Genomic DNA, 23118 nt, shown 5'->3' with positions numbered 1-23118 from the left:
TTAACCTACGAAGGTTGACTAAGTTTTGTTTGTTTAAAGCTGGTGACATAGATGTGCGTGTAAAGACAAGTTTGTAAATAAAGTAAAAGTAAATTTGGTTTAAAAGTAATAGTTTAAACAAGATTACTTTCGTTATTTAATAACAGTTTTAATTGTGGCATTTTATAGTTAAAATAATGTTAGAATAAATAGCAGTAAAACTGAGTACTTTTGTTTAAAAACAAAGGCTTAAAAGCTTTAGAAGGCATATAAAATGTGCTTTTGAGTTTAAAAAAAGTTTTAAAAGTTAAGTTTGGCATTTACAGGCAATAAGTATTAGTGTAGAAGTAAACAATTTGATTGTGTTACTAATAGAATATAATTAATAACTTGAATTTAAAACATGTGCAAAGATGATATCTGTGTTAAGTGTAATATTTACAGTCCATTCATATTGAGGTATAGGGGATCAAGGTTGTTGTATTAGCAATATATAAATTACTGGGACCCATTGTTTTAACACTTAAAATCATGCCTTTGTTACATTTGGACTTGCCGGTGGATTTATATTCCATGCAGGTGAATGGTTTGATTTTATATTTTTATAAGTTGTTTTATTTTAAATAGGACCTACTTAGTATTTGTGTACAGCTTTTTTACATTGTAAACTATTAAAAAACAATTTTTCTTCACCATTACCATGTTTATTTTAAATATATATTAATAATTTATTTGTTTTTTTTAGTTAAATAATTTTCTTTTTTTAAGAATTTATTTACCTATTAACAAGCAGTCTTATTTATTTTTAACCCAAATATTTAAAATCTAAGTTGAGGTTTAGTTTTTAGAGGAGCTATAAAAACATTGGTATAGAATTTAAACCAAAATTATAACAATTAACTTGCTTTTTTCAATAAAAAGATGTTTAAAATTTTTGTTTTCATAGAAATCTTTTCATGGTGATGGAGCAAGTACGATGACCTCTGATATATTAGCAAGGTCATCACATGGGGGCAGTAAAGTGCAATCAATTAACAGTTCAAACAATTTTAGACAACAACAACATCATAGGAAAATGTTGGAGCGACAACGACTTAAACTTTTAAGTATGAATTTAATAATAATCTTTAGATTGTTTTATTTAAAATGTATATCCTAATTAAATAAAAAAAATTAAATAATGCAAAATGGGGCAAATAATAGTAGATATTTTAAAGCTTATACAATATATTTATTATAAATTAATTTGTTTTTTTTTAAGACATTAGCATAGGATTCTAACCAATTAAATTATGAATATTTTAAATAAAGTTCTTTTAACTTTTATTAATTTTGCACCTTCGAAATTTTTTTTTTAGAAGGCGTATAAAAACTTAAATTCGTAATTTTTAAAGGTTAATAGACATGTAGAAGCATTTATCCATTTAATTTATTGATTATAGAACCACTAAGTGTGACTAGGAATCATGGAAATATTTCGAAACTTTGTGAGATTGGAAATGACTTGTAAGTTATGTAAATTAAAACATTTTAACTCTTTAAAACATCTAAAACTTGTATTACCATGTGTTACAACTCATAATGGATGATGTAAAATTGTGCTTTAAAATTACTATTTAATGCACCGTCAACATAAAAATTAATACCAAGTAAGATACTTGGTTATAGCCTGTTATATAACCTTACTTTAGCCTTAGAAACTAGTATTCGTGACGTTTTATCAACAAAAATGAAATAAAAATTTTAAATCTAAATAAAATAGTCGTTTGATGCCGCTAGATAGTTTATGTTTTAACATTTAAATCGTTTGTATTTCGCCAATCTTATGTAAGCAAGGGTGTTTTCAACTAACTACAAAGTATACGACCTTTCGTATCAATTATCAAGTCGAATTGAAATTGTATAGGCCGGTATTGATGTGCTTTGGAATGCTTTTTTACTTCCCGATACGTTATGTTCGCAATGCTCGGTGTTAAATTACAAATGGTTTCGTTACTTCGCAACAACCATACGTTTATATCGCGCTAGTTGTGGATTGAATTTGGAAATTTGTTTTATTCGGCCAATTTTATAGTGTAGATTGTGACGACAGGCTAAAAATGCCTCAATTTGTCAAATGATATTGCTTGTGCTTTTTCTATACCAGCTAAATTTGTAAATTAACAATGTTTTACCTTGTTAACGTCCGATTTCCCGCTACGTAAACATAATTTTGAGTCTTTTAAAACTAATCATTTTTGTTAAATAACTGATACAATTTTATCGTCTTTGTTTAAACTTGTTAAGCGCTTTTCAGCCTATTTTTTCCACATCTGTAAACTGTAACTTTAACCGATACCTCTGTTTCGTTCCATGTTAGCCGTGTTTACACAAGTTGCACGTAGAAAAGAATCAACTATTGACTGAATATATAAAAAGTATTTGACTCTGTTACAAATGCCTTGTAGCTCAAGCTGGTAATTGTGTTAGTTTTACCACTAGGTCGATATAGGTATAGGCAAGGACGCTTACTAGGTTAGTTGTTTTGAGATTATAGTTACTTTAAAATTTAGTTTTATGTTTTAAAAAGCTATCATTTTTGACAGTTTTTACAGGTTTTGTAACTTGGTTGTAATATTTTTTGTTTGTATTGTAAAATGCAAAATCGTGTAAGGGTTTGCAGCTGTATTTAAATGTTTTTAACTTGAAAAGTTTCTAAACAGTTGGCAAAATTTTAGACAAACTCTATTAGCCTCATTCGTTTCTCTGTCAAAATCAGAAATTTGACATTTGCATTGTCTCCTCTTTTTAAGATGTGTTTTTATTGCTAAACTTTGTGTGTACAGCGCTGTGGCTTTCCAACAATAGTTGTTTAGGCACGTTTTGTAGACTATGGTTTGGCGCTTTTAGACCATCAACTTATTGTTGAAAAGGTTTCGAATTGGAACTTGTAAATACACACTTGGTGCTAACAGTAAGTGCTACTTCTTTACAGTAGAGACCCGGCCCGTTTTTTACTGCTATAGTCACTCAAGTAGCTAGTTATTATGTGTTTTGTATAGACACGTTGTCTCAAGTTAACAAGTCAATGTTATTTGGTTAAGTTGGAGGTTGTAAAAAATGCCTAGGTTTTAATTTCTTTACTATGCCTTTGTTTATTTTGCAGCTAGCTTAAAATGCTTATTAAGGCTAAGGTTTGTAATCAGGTTTCACATTTGCTGTTTAATATTCTTTATTTATTTTGGGGTGTTCCAAACAATATAGGTACAAAAGAAGTGTGTATTTGCGCAGCAGGCGTAAGAAAATTGTTAATATAACTCAGAATAAAATTGGCATCGGTGTGCATTTTGCAAAACTTGTTTGTTAAATTTTGTTATAGATACAAAATAAACCTTGTAAAAACAAACCTTCTATACTGGCGGCAATGTTTAGTTATAAGACGTAATAATGAATTCAAACCTTATCTATTCAAAGACTTATACAAAACTGGGGTTCAATGTATAAAGAGGTTTCAACTGGCGTGTGCATTTAAGGTTATATAACTATTGTTGTAGGTTTAAGTACTTGAACAATGTAAAATATTTTAATCTTTAAATACGAAGTGTCAACAATTTAAGTTTCGCAAAGCATTAGTATCAATTTTTTTCATTATTAAATTAAAGTTGTCACTTCGATGTGATTTTTGATATAAAATTTGTATTAAATTATCTAACCAATTTTGTAGTAAATTTTAGGTGTGGGGTTATATCTTTTAGTTGAGTCCTTGCTTCTTTTGTTAGATGTTTAGTGTTTAAGTACATGGTAAATTTGGTTTTTACTTACAGATTAGCCAATTAGGTGTAGTTGCCAGCCTCTTAAATAGTTGCTACACTTACCAGTCAGTTATTTCCGCAACAATTGCCTTTGTCTTTTGTTTAATGTTTTGCCTAATCTTTTGTTTAGCGAAGGCTAGCAAGTATTTAACGAAATAAGTCAATAGATTCTAGCAAAAATAAAAGTGGTTTTGTAGTGGTCATTTGAAATTGAAAAGTAGTTAAACTGGAAAGTGGCCAAGTTTGAACAAAATAAATTTATATTTAACGACATTTTGTTGAGATTATTTTAAGGAAGTTTTAGCCTTTTGTTGGTCAACACCATAATGTTGTTTAATTTCTGTTGATGTTATATTTTGTGCGCAGAGACTATTTAAACAAAACAGATATACAATGCGCCACTAGGGCCTTTGTTTTTTTATAAAATCTGATATAATGTAAATACAAAGAAACTAATAAATTGGAAAACCATGCAGAAAATTCATAAACTCGACAAACGGTCTTTAAATTTTTCTGGAAAACCACCTGAATTTAACACATTTCACCCTGAGATTAAACCGAAGAAGGATGTAGGGGTTCCCTACCTGTCTAACCCCGGAAAAATACGTCAATCACCCCGGGAAAATGGGTACCAAGAACCACGGGGTATACTAAAAAAATCAATCAACTTGCAAAAATTGGATGCAACTGCGAAAATCTATCGGCTGCAGACTAAGCCTGATAATGAGCGTTCGTGTTTTACTAATTTTAAAGAAGCTAAAAACAATTTAGACAATAGTCAAGCTGACAATATGTGTATAGGTTCTTCCATTACTAAACCTGTGCCACCGAAATCGGTTACATTAAAGCTAAATCGAGAGCATTTTGGTCGCAATCTTTACACAAAATCAACCTTTAAAAGATCTACTGATCCTTCAGGGAAGTCAGGCAAAGGCAAAACCTTGAATCACGATAGTGTGTTAAGTTCAAATAAGGATTTTGGAAGTTATCAAAAAATAACAAAAAAATTGGACATCCTGCATTCCGAGAGATATTCAGATTCTGATTACAATGAAAACGTTTTATCTTCGTTGCGAAAACTAAGCCTAATTGAACCGTTTATAGGTACCAATATTTTCCAGGGCACAGGTCATGATATTGATGACTTAAATACTAAAAAACAAGAAGCTTTAGAAGATATTTCAAGACATGGTAAACGCAGAGAAACGGATGTTTCAAACAGTGATAGCGGAATAAGTGCTGACATTACCCAAGATTACAACATTTTAAATGACATCGACAAAAACAATGATGTCATAATGTACAGAATTTCTGAAACTGGTACCCAATATGACCCCAACTATTTTAACCAACACGCTATCGAAAAAGTGACATCTGCCACAAAAAATGTTACATGTGGCAGTGGCACGGAATCTGAGGCGCATTCTTCATTTATATCCGCTGTGGCTTTGGTAAACAATGGACATAATAAACATAACACAAAAAACCTAACTCAAAGACAGTTGTCGTACATGGGCACAGCGCCACCCACCGCCACGGTAGTTGATATAAGCACAGGTAGATTTATTTACCCGGAAATTCAAGAACAGGAGATTTTTGAAGATGGTGGTCAATATTTGAGATCAGTGGCAGGTCCAAAGGCAAGCGTTCCACCTTCGTTTTATTATAAGAGAAAACCAAGACGCTTAGCGGCAAAGGAGGACGAAAACGAACGCGAGGCTTTGAAAAGACTACAAAGCAAAGCTAGAGAAGATATTCAAGGTCTTTTGGATAACACTGATGATGTTGATTTGGATGCTGACCTTAATGCTGATGTAGTTTTTTCAACAAATAAGCAGCAACACGAAGTTAAAACCATCCAATTTGAACTACATTTAGACGAGTCCTCAACCCGCAAGATGTCGCCCTCTAAGCACACAATACGAAACAGAAATTATGAAACAGAACAAGCAGTCTATAACAACAGTCGTCCTTCCACTGCTACAACTTCGGATATTTCAGTAGTGATAAATCACCCCTACGCTCCTAACCCAACGCCTATGCTTGAAGAAAATCGCTTTCAGTTATTTCCAACTTCAATTCCAAACACATTTCACGCCTACCCGAACTCGCACTCGCAACCTACTGTTATCAACATGGAAAATTTTATGGGGGATGACCAGATGAAACCAAGTCAATCTCTGGTCAATTCGGCCCCCCGAACTCAAACCACGTCCACCGGGAAACGTAACGTTACAGCAGGACGTATTCTGGCGACCAGCGACCGACAACGCCAGGTCAATTCGAACTCGTTTAGTTTGGAGGCCATGGTTCAAGGCTGCTCGCTTAATATCAAACCAGTTAAAACTTGCGAGCCAAAAAATTCAGTTTCTGATGACGAAAAAATGACCTCATCGGACAACCCGGTTTCAACTGACGTCACAACTCTAATTGACGATTCCGTGACATCATCAAGCTTGAAATCTGACTTGTCAGATGTCGATGAACCGTCCTTGAAGAATTGCAACAAAAAAAATGTTTCTGTAAATAAACCAATTCAACAGAAAACTTATATTTCCTTCCATATATCCAGCAAGAGTTCTCCTATAACACCATTACAATCTTTACTCGTAAAGCCTTGTTTATCTAACATACCAACTCCGATTATTTCTAAGCCTACTAAAGTTACGACAACTCCTGTGATTGCTTATAAACCTAGCCTAGTGCCCGGCAACGTAAGTCCATTAAAAGGGTTTAAAGTGCTTCGTCGTAAAATCACAATTAATCATTACCCCAAACTGAACGAAGAAGCAAATGAAGTGAATAACCGAGACTTAAGCGGTTGTCGTATAGCAACGTCGACACAACGCTTTGACAAAGGATTTTTGAATAATGACCCGAATGAGAAAGATACTTTATCTACTGAAAGCAAAGTAAATACGGCAATGAACACTGAAAATAAACGTCCTCTCGTTCAAATCGTTGTCCCCTCCTCTTTAAAACAAGATGAAAATATGCCATCAGTACTAAGACCTAGGCTTATACCACGGTTTAAATTATCCACTGTTCGAAAGTCTAGCTACTTAGACAGATATCATTCCTATATCGTTGACCCTAAATCTTACCTTACGAAGAAGAACAATACAAGTCAGGAGCCGATTAATGATAATATTGCGATAAATGAAAGTCTCAACGTCGATCACTTATGCTTGGACCCAAACCCAGGTTTTTTATTTCTTAAGGAAGGTGGCTCACAGAATTTAAATTTTCTAAGTTCTGGTGATATACAAGATTCTAAGGCAACCAATCAAGTTGCAACAAGTGCGAGTCCAAAACGATGTAGACAACATTCAAAAATCGGCCACACTGCCAGTCCAGTTGGTGATGGCAGTGCTGTACGTGTTAAAACAGCAGCAGGTGGTGGATTTAAGTCAAATGTCGCGCACTACAGTTTACTTTTGCGACAGAAGAAGCATAAATTATATGAAGATGCTGTATCGAACGAGAATTTACCAAACGAAAGCAGTGATAGTTTAGTACTCCAACCAGAAGTTGATCCGCCACAAACCTTGGTTTTAAGCGATTTATCGGAAGAAAATATTAACAGAGCTGCAGACCGGGCTGCGTCGAGGCTACTTGGGCGCACTCGCACTAGCCTACAACTGATCGACTACAAAACACCGATGATAAGTCGAAGTAACAGCGTTCTTACGCACACTAATGTGCAACAGTACAACATAGGACGATGCGCTACTACTGAGCCCCGTAAAAACTTTCCTGAAAATGGTTTGAAGTTGACGGATAAGGCACGAAGTAGTAGTAACATGTTGGTTAGGGATCCTTTATCGGGCAATTCTGCGCCGTTTAAGTTTAACGAACAGTTTTTAACTCGACCTGATTCTCGACCGAAATTACCAAAAATTCTACCCTTTTCTTACGATGTTACCGATAATAATGAACCTAAAACTTACCAGCATGGCGACAAGTCTTTTTCTAAGTAAGTTGCAGCACCACGTCTTGTTTATTTTTGCAAAACCGGGTCGATATTTCGTTGTTAAATTATTTTTAACACCTTAAGTTGAAAAGTTTATTTTTTGTTTAAATGTATACGTCAAGCAACAATACGGCCTATTTTAGCAAATATTGCCTTAGTTACCTAATATACTAATATCCAAAATGTTATTAAAGTTTTATATTAGCGATATTTTTATACTTAAAAATTAATAAAGTTGGTGTAACTGAAATCAAAAATGATTTTAACCTTAAATAACTTTACCTACTTTTTCTTCACCTAAAAAATATAAAATTAATTAAAAAAAATGAAAAGGGAAGCCCTGTTAATGATGACGTAGAAAGTACTAGCTTGTATACAAATGTTTGATGAATTTTATCCAGCAAAAGGTAAATCACTACGCTACTTGGTACTTTCTACGGCACACAAAAAAATGGTAACCTGGTTTTTTATGTTAATCATTTTCCAGTATTTTTGAAAATTAAATTGTAACTACCACAGACATTTTTTAAAGGTTCCAAAGCCAATATGTGATGCATTGTCAACCATACTAACATGCTATACACATCACTAACAAAATTGCAAAACTCTGTAACATAACACTTTAAATTACAAACGTTTTTTAATATTTACCTCAACTTATTTTTATTTATAGTACTGCATCTATTATTCCTGACTCTCAGACTGCAGCATATAGAGTCTCAAGCGATTTATCTTATGACGAGGGAAGTAGATATAATCCAGCAAATATTTCGAACAATAATTCAACTTTCTGTGCTTTTAGTGGACATGATGATACCGCTAGAATGCAGGGTAATAATTACTAGCTTTATTTTTTTGGGAATATTTTTGGACGCATTTTTACATTTTTTTCCCCAATAATTTTTTCAATGGCTATTCAATCATATTTTTTAATAACAAAAAAGTTAAAATTGACATACTTTTAGCTTTGACTGTGGGAATTAAATTAATAATAAGTTTAAAGATTTTTGTCTTGTTTTAGGGGCTACTTCTTCAACACGTGGTAAACTGCCTTCGCAAAATTTTACCAATCATGAAAATCAAACGTAAGTCTTCGTATTTTAAATCACTATATTTTGATTTACATAAAATTAATTACAAGTCAGAATTTTAAGAGTATTTGTATGCCAAAAATTTATTTTAACTTTTGTTTTGCGTCATCTCAATAAGATTTTTAGAGCATTTTTTTTAAAACTCCCAATAAATTTAAAATTTTTTTTAAATGAAATTTTTTTTAATGTTTTTAGTTTACCTGGCCACAAAGAACAGAGAGAAAGGTCTCCCTTTATTTCGCCTTCCAACTACAAAGAAGTTGTTCCGTTATCACTAGTTCGTATTGAAGAACGAAATAGTAAGAAATTAAAAAAAAATTAGTTATAAATTGTACTTGCAAGCGTTTTCTTATAGTTTGTATTACTGAATTTTTTTATTTACAACAAATTATTTTACGGTCTATAATTAATAAAATAAGCAATAACACAAATAAACCTTTAAAAAATTTACCAGTTAAAAATAATTAACGGAAATCCTATTATTAAAGTTTATGTAAAGTATTTTTTTACCAGCTCGTCACTCACCTTCGACCAATTACGTTCCTGCAAACGGGTCACGTGGTCAATCAGCACACCAGGGTGGTTCCCCAGGTGCTAATAATGTGACGACATTCAGGCTGCACAAGGAGAGACAAAACTGGAGCTACAGAATGGGGGGTCAGTATTTTTTATACTCTTAAACTGCTCTTTTAACACAAAGTTTATTAATCGTCTAAAAAAATAAACGCTCAGATTTATCTGTAAACGGGGGTGGTTATTATGGTTCAACCCCGATTCAACCCGGTGGAAGAATGGACGTGTCCGGACTGGGCTCTTTAAGCATCAGTGGTCCTTCATCGAATTATAATCAGAAATTGCCGCCGGGTAAAGAGAAGTTCGGACCAAGTTTTACAAGGTAAAAAACTGTTCCTTCTACTGTTAGTAGGATAAAATAAGTTATATTAAATAATGTTTTTAAAAGTATTACATTCTTCTTATATAAGTTATTCTTTGATTAGTATCACTTAAATTAATTAGTTCAAAATATTGGTTAAATTAATTAGTTTAAATATCTAAAAAATATTACTTTAACGTTGGTCAATGGTTTAAAATTAAACAAAGATTATAACTCTTTGTATCTGTTGTCAAGGTCTCGGATGTCAAGTCGTTACGGCTGCAGGTACGACGGGTCACAATCCTACCTCGGCTCGGCTTCAAAGGAGTGTTGTTACTCAGACCCCTGTGTCTCCGCCCCTCCCTCTTTTCAGCAAAGACTGACCGAACTCAGCTTACTAGAGACGGATACTATAAAGTACGAACGAAATCGTAAACTTAAGCGAAAGAAAAACGCCGAAAAAGATTCCTGATTTCGCGAATTTTCGATTTATTTTCTACTCTTGAAAAATAAAAAGTGCTCGTTGTCTGATTATAGTTTAAGTATACCGTGCTTTTGATTGTGTATTCACGAATTTATACACAAACGCATATAGAGTGAAATCTGTAAAAAGCATCATATTTTCTGTAAAAGCATCAGATTTTTTAGTCTATATTTAATCTTCAAATAATTAAAGAATAGTTTTATCGAAGTTTACAATGGCATCATACGCGCTTTTAAAAAGCTGCTAGTTTAAAAAAGCAAAATTTTATTACTTATGTATTATTAGAAAATTTTAAATATTTAAACACAAAACGCTTACATGATTCGGCAGTTCTAATTCTAATATTTATATTGTTAAACGTAATTTTTACACAACTAGCTTTAATCTGCACGCTTTCTGTTGATTTTATAGAATTTTCACTGTTTTCTTGCACTGTGTTATATGATCAAAACGTCCATGTCTTGAAAATTGTTTCTAAAAAAATCTACTACACAGTTACTATGTTTAAAGTGTTTTTAAATAGATATATTTTACTAAAATACAAATAGTTTATGTTTACTTCCTTACGACTTTTTTTTTAGCTTGATTCGTCGTAGAAGGCCACACATATTTTGACCCATAAGAACAAACCAAAAAAATAATAAAAAAAACATAAATATTTTTTAAAAACCAAATATATTTATAAAACCGTTTGTTTTTATAAAATTATTTTTATAAAAAATATATTAAAACAACGACATATCTTTAAAAAGTAAAGAAAGTAACAGAAAGTGGTCAAATTTAGATTTAAACTTTGTTTTCACCATGATAAGTGAGTTGTTAAAACCTCCAATTTGTGACATCACTTTTGTTGTGTATTTTACGAAAATACAAAGTTTACACCTGTATTTGACTATTTTCTAATATTTTGTTCACTTTTTTATGTCGTTGTTGGGTACGTTGTTTTCCACAAAATATGTAAAATACATAAAAGCGCCAAAATAGAAAAGTTGTTAATCCCCCCTCCCAATTTGTGACGTCATGAGTAACACGTATTTCAGTTTGGTACGAACGTTTACTCCTACTTTTAACATATTTTGAATGTTTTTTATACTCTTATTTTGATTTTAGAGTGTTTAAAAAAATGGTGGTAATTAATTGACTAAAATAGTTTAATTTTGTTTCTTTTTTTTAACAAATTTAGCTTCACTATTTTTAGCGAATTGGCCATCTAATGGTTTTTAGATATCATAGGGTTTACATCAAAGTTTATTTTCTTTTTTCGATAAAGATCTTTTTTCGATTTTTAGCTATATTTTTTTAAATATATTTTTGCTCTTCTGGGCCACCTTATTCACGTGTAATTTTTGCTGTTAATTCTGAATTGAAAATATTTATTAATTAAACATTATTTTATTGTCTACATTTTTAAACAGGTAAGTAATATTGAATTTTAGCACATGCATTTGTATTTAATTATTATTTACAAGTTTATTGCCAATAACTTTCATTAAACCATACCTTCTTTTTAAATTTCGCGCTGCTCGATCACAGTCACGTGGGGTTGAAAGGTTGTGCAATTTTTGTTCTAAATATAGTAACAAACAAGATTTCCAATACAGTGACGTCAGGAAATGAAATATCTTAGTCACCTTTGGTTCGAATATTTTTTTTGCGTAATTATCCAAACAAAATGTTGAAATTTAAACTTACGACAACGCCCTTGACGTCATTAACAAACATTCATTCAACTCTAAAAATTCACACGAGAGTAGAAACCTGCTTTTCATTGGTTTAAAAATCACTTTTTTCCGGTAGCTAGAGTACGATTAATATAACGACACACCCAAATCAGCTGTTCGGGAAAATATGAATTGCAGTTATTATCGGCATTTTCGAGGTTTCTTGTAGTTACGCAATTTTTAAATACTTTTGTCTATATTTGTATAAATTTTTGGCATTTAAACTAGTTCGAGTTGTTGCTCATACAGCAATGCATTAGTACTGAGCTTTTGTAACCAATACTAATATACTAGAGAATTTATAAAGTCAGATGGTTGTATGTCTGTATATATATTTAAATAGTTGACCAACAGACTGACAGACTTAAGCTTCTTTGTTTGTATATCAGCAAATAAATACAGAAATAGCTAAATAAAGTTAATTATTTTTCAGATTTTTGTTTGTTAAAACATAAAACTATCAACTATTAGACTATTCGTCATTGTTTAACGTTTATTAGCTGATTAGACAATTGTTTAAGTTAAAAACTAACTTAAAGATTATTTTATTAAAATATAATAGGTAGATAAGGATTAATTTAGCAAAAACATAGTCAACACCCATCTTTGATACACAAAAAGAGCTATTTATTAATCTGTGAATAATGTTACTGCCTTTATCAATTTAATATGCTAATATGTTTATAGTTGTTTGTTTTAATAGATGGATTGTTTAATGTTAAACTTGAAAACAAAAAGTGTTTGACATGACTGTAATTTGGACATGGTGGTATTTGTAAAGGATTATGCGATGGATAATGATGGAAGAAGGAGTAAAGGAGTAAGTCACTTAAAACCTTTCTTTATGTAAAATGTTATTAAATTGAAATTAATGTAAGGTTATGCAAGTTTAAATTGTTCAGAAACTTTAAACAATTTCAATGTTTAAGGTTAAATTGGTTGTTTCTTTAAGTCTGATGTTTTTGCTTTATTGTTTTGTCATAGTAATTTCATGTGTTATTGAAATTTACATCAAGTCAAAAAATATTTCCTAGCTTAATAATTGGACTAGATTAACATAGTTACCGTATCATGGTGATATGGGAAAAATCAATAAGGATCTACTCAATGCAATAACGAATTCAACACTACCTAATGTTGATCAACTGGCAAACAGCTTTCTGTGTATAACTTCTAAATTAGATGATCAAAGCTACATTTATTTTTTTATTAATTTTTAAGGGTGGTATTTTTCAACGCATTTTTGGAGGTAGTAGTCGGTCCATTCACCGCAGTCATGCTCCATCAACTCAAGGCATTGGCCTCACTTCACCTCCAAGAGAACGACGCCCTTTACGTTCAGTCCCTACTGTGGGACCTAAGTATAAAGTTGACCCCGAAGTTCTGCTAAGAGATTACGTCGAGAAGGAAATTAAGGTGAAATATTTAAATTCTTGAAAAATTACTCTTTCTTAAATTTAAATTAAAGTTAAAAGGAATCCATTTTTTTATCTATGTGCTATACCCAACAATATTCACTTTAATTCAAATGTTTTTTTATTCTTTATTAAAAGTAGTTTTTAGTTCTATATGTACTTACATAAAGTAAATAAAAGCATTGTATTTATTTTGTTTAGTATCTGGGAACGATATCTGATTTAAGAAATGATTTTGATGCAGGAAACAGAACTGAAATATTGTCTCTTCTTGATGAAAAAAGAGTAAATTAATTTTTCATTATACGTTTTAAGTGTAAATAGCCTCCTTAAATTCATTATTAAAATATTGAACTTGAATTCTTGGTACTTTATACCGAAGTCAAATTTTTTGCCGAATATTTATTTAACAATTATTAACATCTTATGGTAACCAAACTTGTTAAAATGACTTAAGCGAATATGTGTTTACGAAATTTCTTTCTTGTCTCTAGAGAACCAATCAGTTGCCTTGGCACTTAGGTTATAAAGATGATGTCATCCTTAGCTTCTCTGTCTACAATGTTAAAGTTTTAGCACGAGATGGTAAGAATAACATGTAAATTTTAATGTTGTGCAATCTACTTGTTGTTATATGTAATGTGTTAATTTATTGCTTTACCTGTTAGATTTTACTTACAATATTGCTGCCTGTGTCACCTGTTAGTACATATTTTTACTTAATTCGGGCAGTTTGGTAAATCAAAAATTTAAATATTTTGTTGCAAAACAATGATATTTATATGTCATGTATTACAACCAGTGCCAGTTTAAATTATGTAATTACAAAATCGTGCATTTGATTAATTTTTTGACTTCCTGCACTGCTGATAATATTTTTGTTGTCGGCTTTTAACTTTGACATAATTGTGTGATTAATGTGTTTGTTTTTTTTAATGTCAATGCTTTTTTATTGCTGTTTTTTTTTCTGTTTCTGTAAGTTTTGTAAACCTTATACATGTATTTTTAGGTGAGCGATTTATTTACAGAATTCCAACGCATCGAATTTCTTCTACTGGTTATGTGAAAGATGATGCACAAGTCTTCTTATTTTTTAAATTCGGTAATTTTAATTCCTATTTAATTCAATATAGAAATTTTGGTGGTTTTTTTTTTTTTTAAAATTTGATAAATTTTTATTTTAACTTTACTATCTTTTTCATAATTTTGTTTTAAATTGTCTGCTTTGAGTGATTAATTAAATATCACTTCTTTGATTTCTGGGAAATGAAATGTTAAATTTACCTGTGCTATGATGTCATTGATCAATAGTTTAAGACATTTCGTCAATACTTCCATAATATGTAATTTGCTACACCAAAAAGGTTTACAAATGTACCGAGCTATAAAATTAAAAACAAAATATTTAAAGTGACACAAGATTTTTTTTTTAAAGTAAGTGCAAATTTTTTTTTAATTCTAAATTTTTTATTTGTTTTTAGCTTCTGAAGTAAATGATGAAATGAGTAATCTGGCAATATTTTGTGGGGATAATATTGTAAGCTTTGGTTATTTTTTTGTTTTTATTAAATTAATATGCAAGTGCATATTTTAGTTTATTTTGGGATATATATGTATATATATTTTTTAATATAACCATGAGCTTAAACAGAAATTATATTATAATACCAGTTATATTTTCGAACTTTTAAATATATTGCTTGTTTTCATTTTTATTTATTTATATATATTACATTTAATGTTTTTTTTCTAATTTTCAGGAGTTAACTGAAGAAATATGTTGTTTAACTCAACAATTATTCCAACTTATTTATACTGAATCAACGATGGATTTCTTAAATAAAAGCATCCAAGAAGGTGCTAACACACCAAAAAATCATTCATATAGTACAGGTACACAAGTTGTTTTATTTCATAATTTAAGTATCAAATTATACCCTTAAACATTAACATTAAGTTTCTTACGAATATTTATAATTTCATGCCGAAAAAAAAACTGTTTCTTAATTGTTTTCTTAATACAATTTTTTGGTAATTGACAGGTTTTTTTTGCAATTTGTAAAATTATCTTGGTTTTATTTTGTGTTTATATCCAGTTTTTGTCATTTTGTGTATTATATAGGCATTATAAACTTTTTTTTACTTCAATTTTTTCTTATTTAGGTTTACCACTTACTTACCAAAACCAATTATTTTTTTTTATTCCATTCATTTTGTACTTTGTTTTTTGATTTTCGGTATTCAAAATAAATTTTTGTTTATTATACAGATGATTCGCAAGAAAAAAGGGACACAATTAAATTCTCCCCTAATTCTGAGTTCAAGTAAGTGGGAAAATTTCAAACATTATTTTTAAATTTATCAATTCAAGACTGTTTTGTGTCATGAATGAGCAACATAATTCTGTATTGTTTATTCAATTCTCAACTCTACTGCTTTGGTTCTGAATAGTAAATTTGAATAACAGAATTCCCTTTTAATATTACACCACTTACACAATGACACTAATTGTTTTGTTTAAAATTTTAATTTAGGGTTGCTAATCATATATTTAGTTATGGCTATATGTAAACTTTAAACCGAGGCTAAAATTAGATTTAAAAAAATATTCAAAAATGGAACCTTAGTCAGTCGTTAGTGTGTTGAGAATGGATATAAATAAATATTAAAATAAAATTTTAGATGCTGTATCTTTTAAACCATTTATTTAAATTTAAAATAAAGCATTTCGTGTATTAAATAAAATTATTCGTTATATAATCCGAAACCACCAACAATATTCTAATTTTGGACATTTTTCTGTTTAAATAACACCTAAAACAAATATAAGTGAGTATATTTTGACGTCAAGCGTATAATCGAATAAAAAGTGTTTTAAAAATAAAAATCTAAATTAAATTTGCTGTTTAAATAAATACAAAAAGGAAAGTAATTATTTGTAAATAACTAAAATTAGAACATTTGGTTACCAAGCCTGTAAGAGTAACCTATGATTAAAAAATTTAAAATTAATCTATTTGTAAGAGGTTACTACCTACGCTACCCCCACATGATAGTTATTGAAATAACTGCCTGTATCTATTTATAAGCTTATGTAAGTAATCCTAGCAACATTTATAATAAACCTCTTATTATACCAGTCATGTTTAAATTTAAACTTAAAAATCAACCTTTCAAGTACGATTTTGAGGGTTGGTTTCTTTTAACACTATTCATAAACATACAAATACTTCACAATTTACTAAACTAGTTTTTGTGAGATCAAGTCCCTTAACAAAAAATCTGTTTTTTAGTAATTTTAGCCTATTTTTTTTAGTTTATTACCTGGTGATTTGAATAATGGAATACATGGAGAAGAAATTTTAAAACATAAAGTTGCTTCATCTGCACCTTCATCAATGTAATTTTTTGTTACTTGTATTTTTTAAAGTTTTAATTGCTATATTTAAACGATGTGGGACTTTTAGTTTATGACTATATAACAGTACAAAAATAGTGTTGTATTTATTTGTATTGTAAAGCTTACACAAAAAAATAAAAAAACTTATTAAAAAGTTATTTTTATTTAGACAACGTCGTGACAACATACACCTCCACCATAGCAACAGCAACAATGCTCCTAGCAACCAACCAAATTCCATCTCAAATTCTACTCCCTCCTCTCCTTCCTCCATGAGGAGACATCAAAGGTCCGGAAGCAGTAGCGGATCTGTTCCGTCTTCCCATATCCACCATCAAATGCAGTTAAAAGAATATATAGAAGTGGTTAGTTATTTGTGAATATGCTAAACTTGATAATTTTATTATAGAATTGCTTTTACCTTACATGGTTTGTTGTTGTTTTAGATTCTATATTTTATTTATTTTCAGTTAAGAGAGAGACTCACCAATGAAGAACTAACTTTATTTGCCCAACATCTTCATGGTTTTAGGACAGGTGGAATGCCAATTAAAATCTTCTGCGACCAGCTTATGGAAATTTACACTCAAAAAAGAAAATCTTTGCTGCTAGGTAAGCAATGGGTTTGCAATGTGATATGTTTTTTTTTCGAAGGGAGAATATTTGTTTAAGTATTTTTAAATATTGGAAAGTTTTTTTTTATGTTGAAATTTTTTAAAGGTTAATGAAATAATAAATTCTTTTTAAGGGGAATTTTAGACATGTTGAATGAACAGTGTGTTTTTATAACTAAAACATTGTTCTTTTGAAGTTTTATTATATCAAGTTTATCAAAACATAACATTGTATTTATTTATATGTGTAATAGAAAACAACTACTTTAAATTAAAAAAAAGACAGTGATTATCAGTTTATCATATATATACCAATTTTTGTAGCCTAATGCATGTATAAACATTTAATGTTTTAAATGAACAATGTTATTGCAGGAATGAGGCACTTCATTCCAGGTAACAGGGACCGAGTTTATTTTGAGTCGTTCCTAAAACAACACAATGTTGAATCAACAGAGGACCAGGACGGTGATATTACTAAAAGGTGGGTGTGGCTGTCAAAGTAATGAGATTAAATTTTGTTTTGTTAAAAAAAGACAAAAAAAATTCTTTTTTTAAATTATTGCTTAAAATGTTTTTTTCTTTTTTTTTGACATTGTAATTAGGCTTTGGTACAAATTGTTTTTTATTTTTAATGTTTGTTTATTTTAGATGGTGGTCCCTACCTCCTCCTAGTGGTAGTGGGTCTCGGACAGTCTCAGAGACTGAGGAAAGTCTGACTGCCATTCCTTCAGGTCATGTGACCGGTAAGTAACATATGAAAAATTAATTTTAAAACTTATGTTATTATATTAATCAGTATAGTTTGCCAGTCTTACTTATTGTTTTAGTACTAATGCATTTAAACTTTTTCAAAATCAATAATGGCAAAGTTTAAAAAAAAAGTAAAAGTTGGTTCCAAAAATTTATATATAATCTTAATTAATTTTTAACTTTAAAATAATCTCAAGTATATTGCTCTTCTTTATTTTTTTAGAAATTTCCAGCAACTCAGAACCAAACTCGACTCCATCTAACCAAGACAGTGGAGAGTGGAACTCAATAGTGAGCAAGATTAGTAACCTTAAACTTCAAAGTAAAAATGATGAAACATCAACAAGTCAGGATAACACTTTAGTTTGTGGTGGGAGCTCGAGTATTATTAACGAAGAACCTGTAACCTTTACCTCAGGAAAATCAGAAGTTGTTATGGTTAGATTTTAAGTTAAAATTTAAAAAGATTAAAATTGTAGAAAAAAGGCCATTATTAAATATTAGAAAACTTTCTGGTTGACTTGTTTTTTTTCATATTTTTTTGTATTTATCTTCAGGATGATGAAACTGCGCTGACGAGTGAAGTTTTGTTTAGCACAGAAATAGGTGATTCCCCAGTTTTAAGATCAGGGGAAGAACCGGTGAATACCAACCGTGTTAATTTGATTCAACATCAGGAATCACGGCACGAGAAAGTGAAATCAAAGAAGAAACAAAGAGGTAGAAATAATGTGTTAACGTAGAAGATACCAGGCAGATAGCATGTTAACTAATCATTTAGGTATTTACACTGGGCATTTATAAGTTACTTAATTTTAATATTTTATCAAAAGGTAAATCACCATCTGCAATAGAGTTAGGAGCTCCTTACCCTTCCATGGCTACCGGAGGAACAGACGATGATTTGGAAGATAGTAATGGAAATAAGGTGGCTACAAAAATTTTAAAATATTTTTTATTATGAATGTCGATTAAAAAAAGTTAAGTTCTTAATATTGAAATATACACTTTGCCTAAAACTATTTACAACACATTTTCTTTCTAGTGTTAGCTAACTTGGTTTTTAAATACGAGACTAGTGCAAAAAAACTATAAAATAACAGTTTTAAATATTGATAAATGTAGCTATCAAAATCCTCAAAAATAAAAGAAAAATTACAATTATCAAGTTCTTCAAGTGAAAAAAGAAAACGAAAGCTAAAAAAATTAAGTCAAGATAGCGCAAGCGTAAGTTATAAAAATCTGAATTTTAATATAAATTTTTTCCATTATTTCACAATAAAATGATGTGCAATTCATGATTTAAAAAAAATGTTTTCGTAAAGATTTCTATTTCAAATCCGAATTCTCCAAATGAAGAGCTTCCTTCCAGTTTAATCGGAGCAAATCCAATGACACAGCGCAAACACCGGACTCTTCCAAGTACTCTGGAGGAGGAAGGGGATCTTTCCAGTGCAGCTAAGTCCTCCTCTCTACAAGATCACCATCGCATGGCTTTGAAATCTGAACATCGCAAGAAAAAGAAACATAAATTTAATATTGGAAAATCGGACCCCGCTACACACCGCAGTGTGACCGAGTTATAAATCTATTTCATTAATTTTATTGTTGTTGGTGCATTTTACTCAATTTTTATTCGAATTTTATGCTTTTAGGTTTTTTTTATTTTTAATTGTTTGTTCCTTTTTTAGAGTTACTTTAACAAGACAGAGTATGATCTTAGCAAGCACTTTCATACTAATAATAAACTTATACAGGGATGAGTTTTAAAAAAATAATTAAACTCAAACAATTTGCACAAGATTATATTAAGGCTTTTAATTAAACAAGCTGCTTTTTCCGAAATTTTCACTTTCTACCTCGGCCAACTTTGTTTGATTGCAATTAAATCGACAACGTTTCAAAATATTTCGGTTTTATTTATCTCAAACTCTCATGCATGCAAGGGTTGGATGTTTTATCGATATTAAAATAACCATTCACTGTATAGCTTAGTTTAATTTCCTTTTACAAGACAAATGTAGGAACCATTACAATGTATCATACATAATCATATCGAAATACTATTACTACCAACACAACACACAAATTCACAACAAAGTTTTATCAATTGTTGTGTATGGCTTTAATGCTTAATCCTCTTTGTAGTTACCTTGGCTGGTTACAATTTTCACATCTGGTATAAGAAACCAATTTATCTTAACTACTCATGGGTTCATCCATTGCATCTGGGTTTACTTCTGTTGGTGTGGACAACACTGTGTCTAAAATGTGACTAAACGATCTTGCTATTTTAAGGCCAGTGACCTGCAAATGTAACAAATTAATTTTTAATTAAACAAAAAAGAATGATTAGGAATTGCCAATAAACACTTATTTACAATACATCAGGTTAAAATTTTCCTAACTTTATCAACATTTTATTTAATTACCTCATTTATGCACTGGTATATGTGTAAGCTGAATGTACTTTTCTTGTTTAAATTATCAGGAAAATGAACAACTTTTAGTGCCAGCATGGTGTTGCCCAGCACACCATCGTTGAATGTTACCAAACGCTCAATCTTGTAAAGTGGAAAACGGTTTAAAATATCCTGTTAATACAATTTAACGAATAATTAAAGCGACTATGTAGTTGGTTTTGTTCTTTCTTTGCATAAAAATTTTGTACTTTTTTTTAAAATTGTTATTATTAAAAAAAAGTATATATAAATTAACATTTTACCCTTTGATTGCTGGCGGTCACCACAATCCCATGTGTTGAAAGAGACATTAAAACTTCCTCATCATTTGGTATTAAAGGAATGTCATTTTCTATCTAAAAAAAAAATTAATGCTAAAGTGATACAAAAATTCAGATTTAACATTTTTAGCATTAGAAACATTTAATTCAAGGGTGTAAAAATATAATTTTTTATCTGAAACCTAAGTTTTTACCTGAGCAATATCAATGATGTTGATTATGTCTAACGAACCTTCTCCCTGGCGTTCCAAGTTTTCCAATATTCCAACAAACTTAAGTGGGTATTCAGAAGTATGTATGTTACTACAAGGAGAATCTGGAACTACAAAAAACATGGTATATTGAAAAGTTATTTATAAAAGTACTTGTGCAAGTTAAAAAATACTGTAAATTTAGTGAACCTGAATTTCTTGCTGAGGAATGACTTTCTGATATTGTGTTTTTTGTGTCAAATTCAGGACTAGATAAAGTCCCTGAGTAAGATAATTCGTCACTTGAATCAATAGACTGAAAAAATATTTTGGGAAAATTAAGTTAGCTATACAGCTAAATGTTTAATAAAATAGTTTAGTTGAGTATTAGTTACAGTTACATTTCACAATTAGATTGTGATTGTTATGTGAAAAATTTGTTTACTGGACTAAAGTTTAAGTTACCTTGCTTTGGGAACTGCTAATACTAACAGAATGTTCACTTCCGTCAATGTTACTTCTGTTTGGCCGACTTCGAAGAGGCATTTTAATTTAAATGTCTTGGATGGGTATTAAGTCTGTAAGTTCAATTTTTTTCCATTTATTTCAAAAAAGAAAACACAGTTTTTTTTGCTTTATACTTATATGGATTATTATAATTAGTGGGTTACACTTAGCATGGTTATCTTTTTATCCTGTATTAATTTATATTTATAGAACAGAAATCATTAATCAAATTCAAAGCAACGCCCACTGAAAATCACACTTTGTTACGGTACACTGATTTCATTTGTAAACAGTTTTGAAAAGAGGACAAACTATAATAATAACGAACTAAAAATTCTATTTTTAGAAATTTTAGCAAATTTTTTAATTTTTGCAATAAAAACATATAAATTTCAACTGTCCAAAATAAAATATTAGGTTTGATATACATTACAAAACTTGTTAATAGTAAAAAAAGATAAAAAATAAACATAAACATATAAAAATTTGTTTCTATTTTTCGTTTTTATTTTATCTGACCGCTTCATTTAAGTTGCTTATTTTACAGTACTATCCTAAATTTGTTTCCTTTTTTTCTTTAAAGCAAATAACGAAACTCAGAATAAACATACTTTAAAAAAATAAAATTGATTTGTTTTGTTTAAATGAAATTGATTTGTTTTGTAAAAGAATTAATTCAAAGAGAAACAAGTTAAGGGGAAGAGCACTATTTGCAAACAAATATGCTAATTTACTGGCAACCATAAACTATCACCTGAAATTACACTCTCCCCTTACAAGATAACAAAAAATATCATACAAGGTAAATTTCTGGTACTTTTTTTTAAGTTATTAGTCTTTATTGAAGGTTATGTTTTTGACACCTGGTAACTTTTGTAGTTTTCGCTTAGGTAACTTAGCCACGTGGTCTTGTTATCGCATGTCCTCTTCCTCTTTAGCCGGACTGAAAGGATCATTTTAACAAACGACTTATGCTCTTGAATAATTTTTTAGTTTAAGTTATTAAACTTTACAACATTTCTATGTATTACTTAACGCGTAGTGCATGATCATTAATTATCGAGTTATACTTAATTAACCTTATTAAAATAACGTATCTGATTGTTGTTTGTATATTCTCTGTTGCGTAACAGAAAAATACCATAATGGCCGTTTTTACCGCCTTAATCCAAACATGTGACTATGTATAAATTGTTTTGTAAAGGTTTAAAATAAATTATGAATTTTTTGAACAATAAATTTAAGGCAGTTTCATTTTTACACGGCAACAGAAAAATTTTATGCGATTGCAAATTCCTCTGTTGCTTATAACCTGTTTTTTTTTTGTAGAAATAGTCCTGAAAAACGTTATAACTGGTTGGTGTTTAAAAATTGTTTATCAATCAAATAACAATTAACCATGTTTGAATGAGAATCAGACACGTTTTTTGGTAAGGTTGTTTAAGTGGGACTTTTTATAATAGTAGCTAAAAAGTTGATCACTTGACGCGGATATTAAAAAAAAACATCTACAAAATTAAAATTAAAACGCTTTATTTATTTTTATCGATTTATTTTTTTTTTATTATAGCCAAAAAAACTA

At 30.0% G+C, this 23118-nt stretch overlaps 3 protein-coding genes across 3 annotated transcripts; 2 read left to right on the top strand and 1 right to left on the bottom strand.

Moving 5' to 3' along the window:
• The first annotated feature begins 1499 nt into the window (after positions 1-1499).
• On the top strand, positions 1500-11305 carry LOC145749549 (uncharacterized). Its single transcript, XM_082565343.1, has 7 exons — positions 1500-7746; positions 8417-8574; positions 8765-8828; positions 9030-9133; positions 9348-9491; positions 9567-9729; positions 9964-11305. Exons 1-7 carry the CDS (start codon positions 4241-4243, stop codon positions 10178-10180), a joined length of 4356 nt encoding a protein of 1451 aa, XP_082421469.1. The 5' UTR covers positions 1500-4240; the 3' UTR covers positions 10181-11305.
• A 1293-nt stretch (positions 11306-12598) lies between these two features.
• LOC145749892 (cerebral cavernous malformations 2 protein-like) lies at positions 12599-20189 on the top strand. Its single transcript, XM_082565775.1, has 18 exons — positions 12599-12733; positions 13135-13329; positions 13530-13613; positions 13823-13913; positions 14338-14430; positions 14810-14865; positions 15089-15221; positions 15598-15652; positions 16645-16728; positions 16898-17093; positions 17199-17340; positions 17718-17826; positions 17994-18088; positions 18319-18533; positions 18653-18815; positions 18929-19023; positions 19221-19322; positions 19421-20189. Exons 1-18 carry the CDS (start codon positions 12677-12679, stop codon positions 19679-19681), a joined length of 2226 nt encoding a protein of 741 aa, XP_082421901.1. The 5' UTR covers positions 12599-12676; the 3' UTR covers positions 19682-20189.
• LOC145749893 (integrin beta-1-binding protein 1-like) lies at positions 19068-21777 on the bottom strand. Its single transcript, XM_082565776.1, has 7 exons — positions 21495-21777; positions 21240-21345; positions 21033-21160; positions 20821-20913; positions 20528-20689; positions 20248-20402; positions 19068-19598 (listed from the first exon to the last, which is right to left on the bottom strand). Exons 1-6 carry the CDS (start codon positions 21573-21575, stop codon positions 20295-20297), a joined length of 678 nt encoding a protein of 225 aa, XP_082421902.1. The 5' UTR covers positions 21576-21777; the 3' UTR covers positions 19068-19598; positions 20248-20294.
• Positions 21778-23118: the final 1341 nt, after the last annotated feature.

The sequence above is a fragment of the Corella eumyota genome, chromosome 4 (assembly GCF_963082875.1).
Source record: "Corella eumyota chromosome 4, kaCorEumy4.1, whole genome shotgun sequence".
NCBI classification, from domain to species: domain Eukaryota; kingdom Metazoa; phylum Chordata; class Ascidiacea; order Phlebobranchia; family Corellidae; genus Corella; species Corella eumyota.
This window is presented reverse-complemented; position numbering and strand designations above follow the sequence as displayed.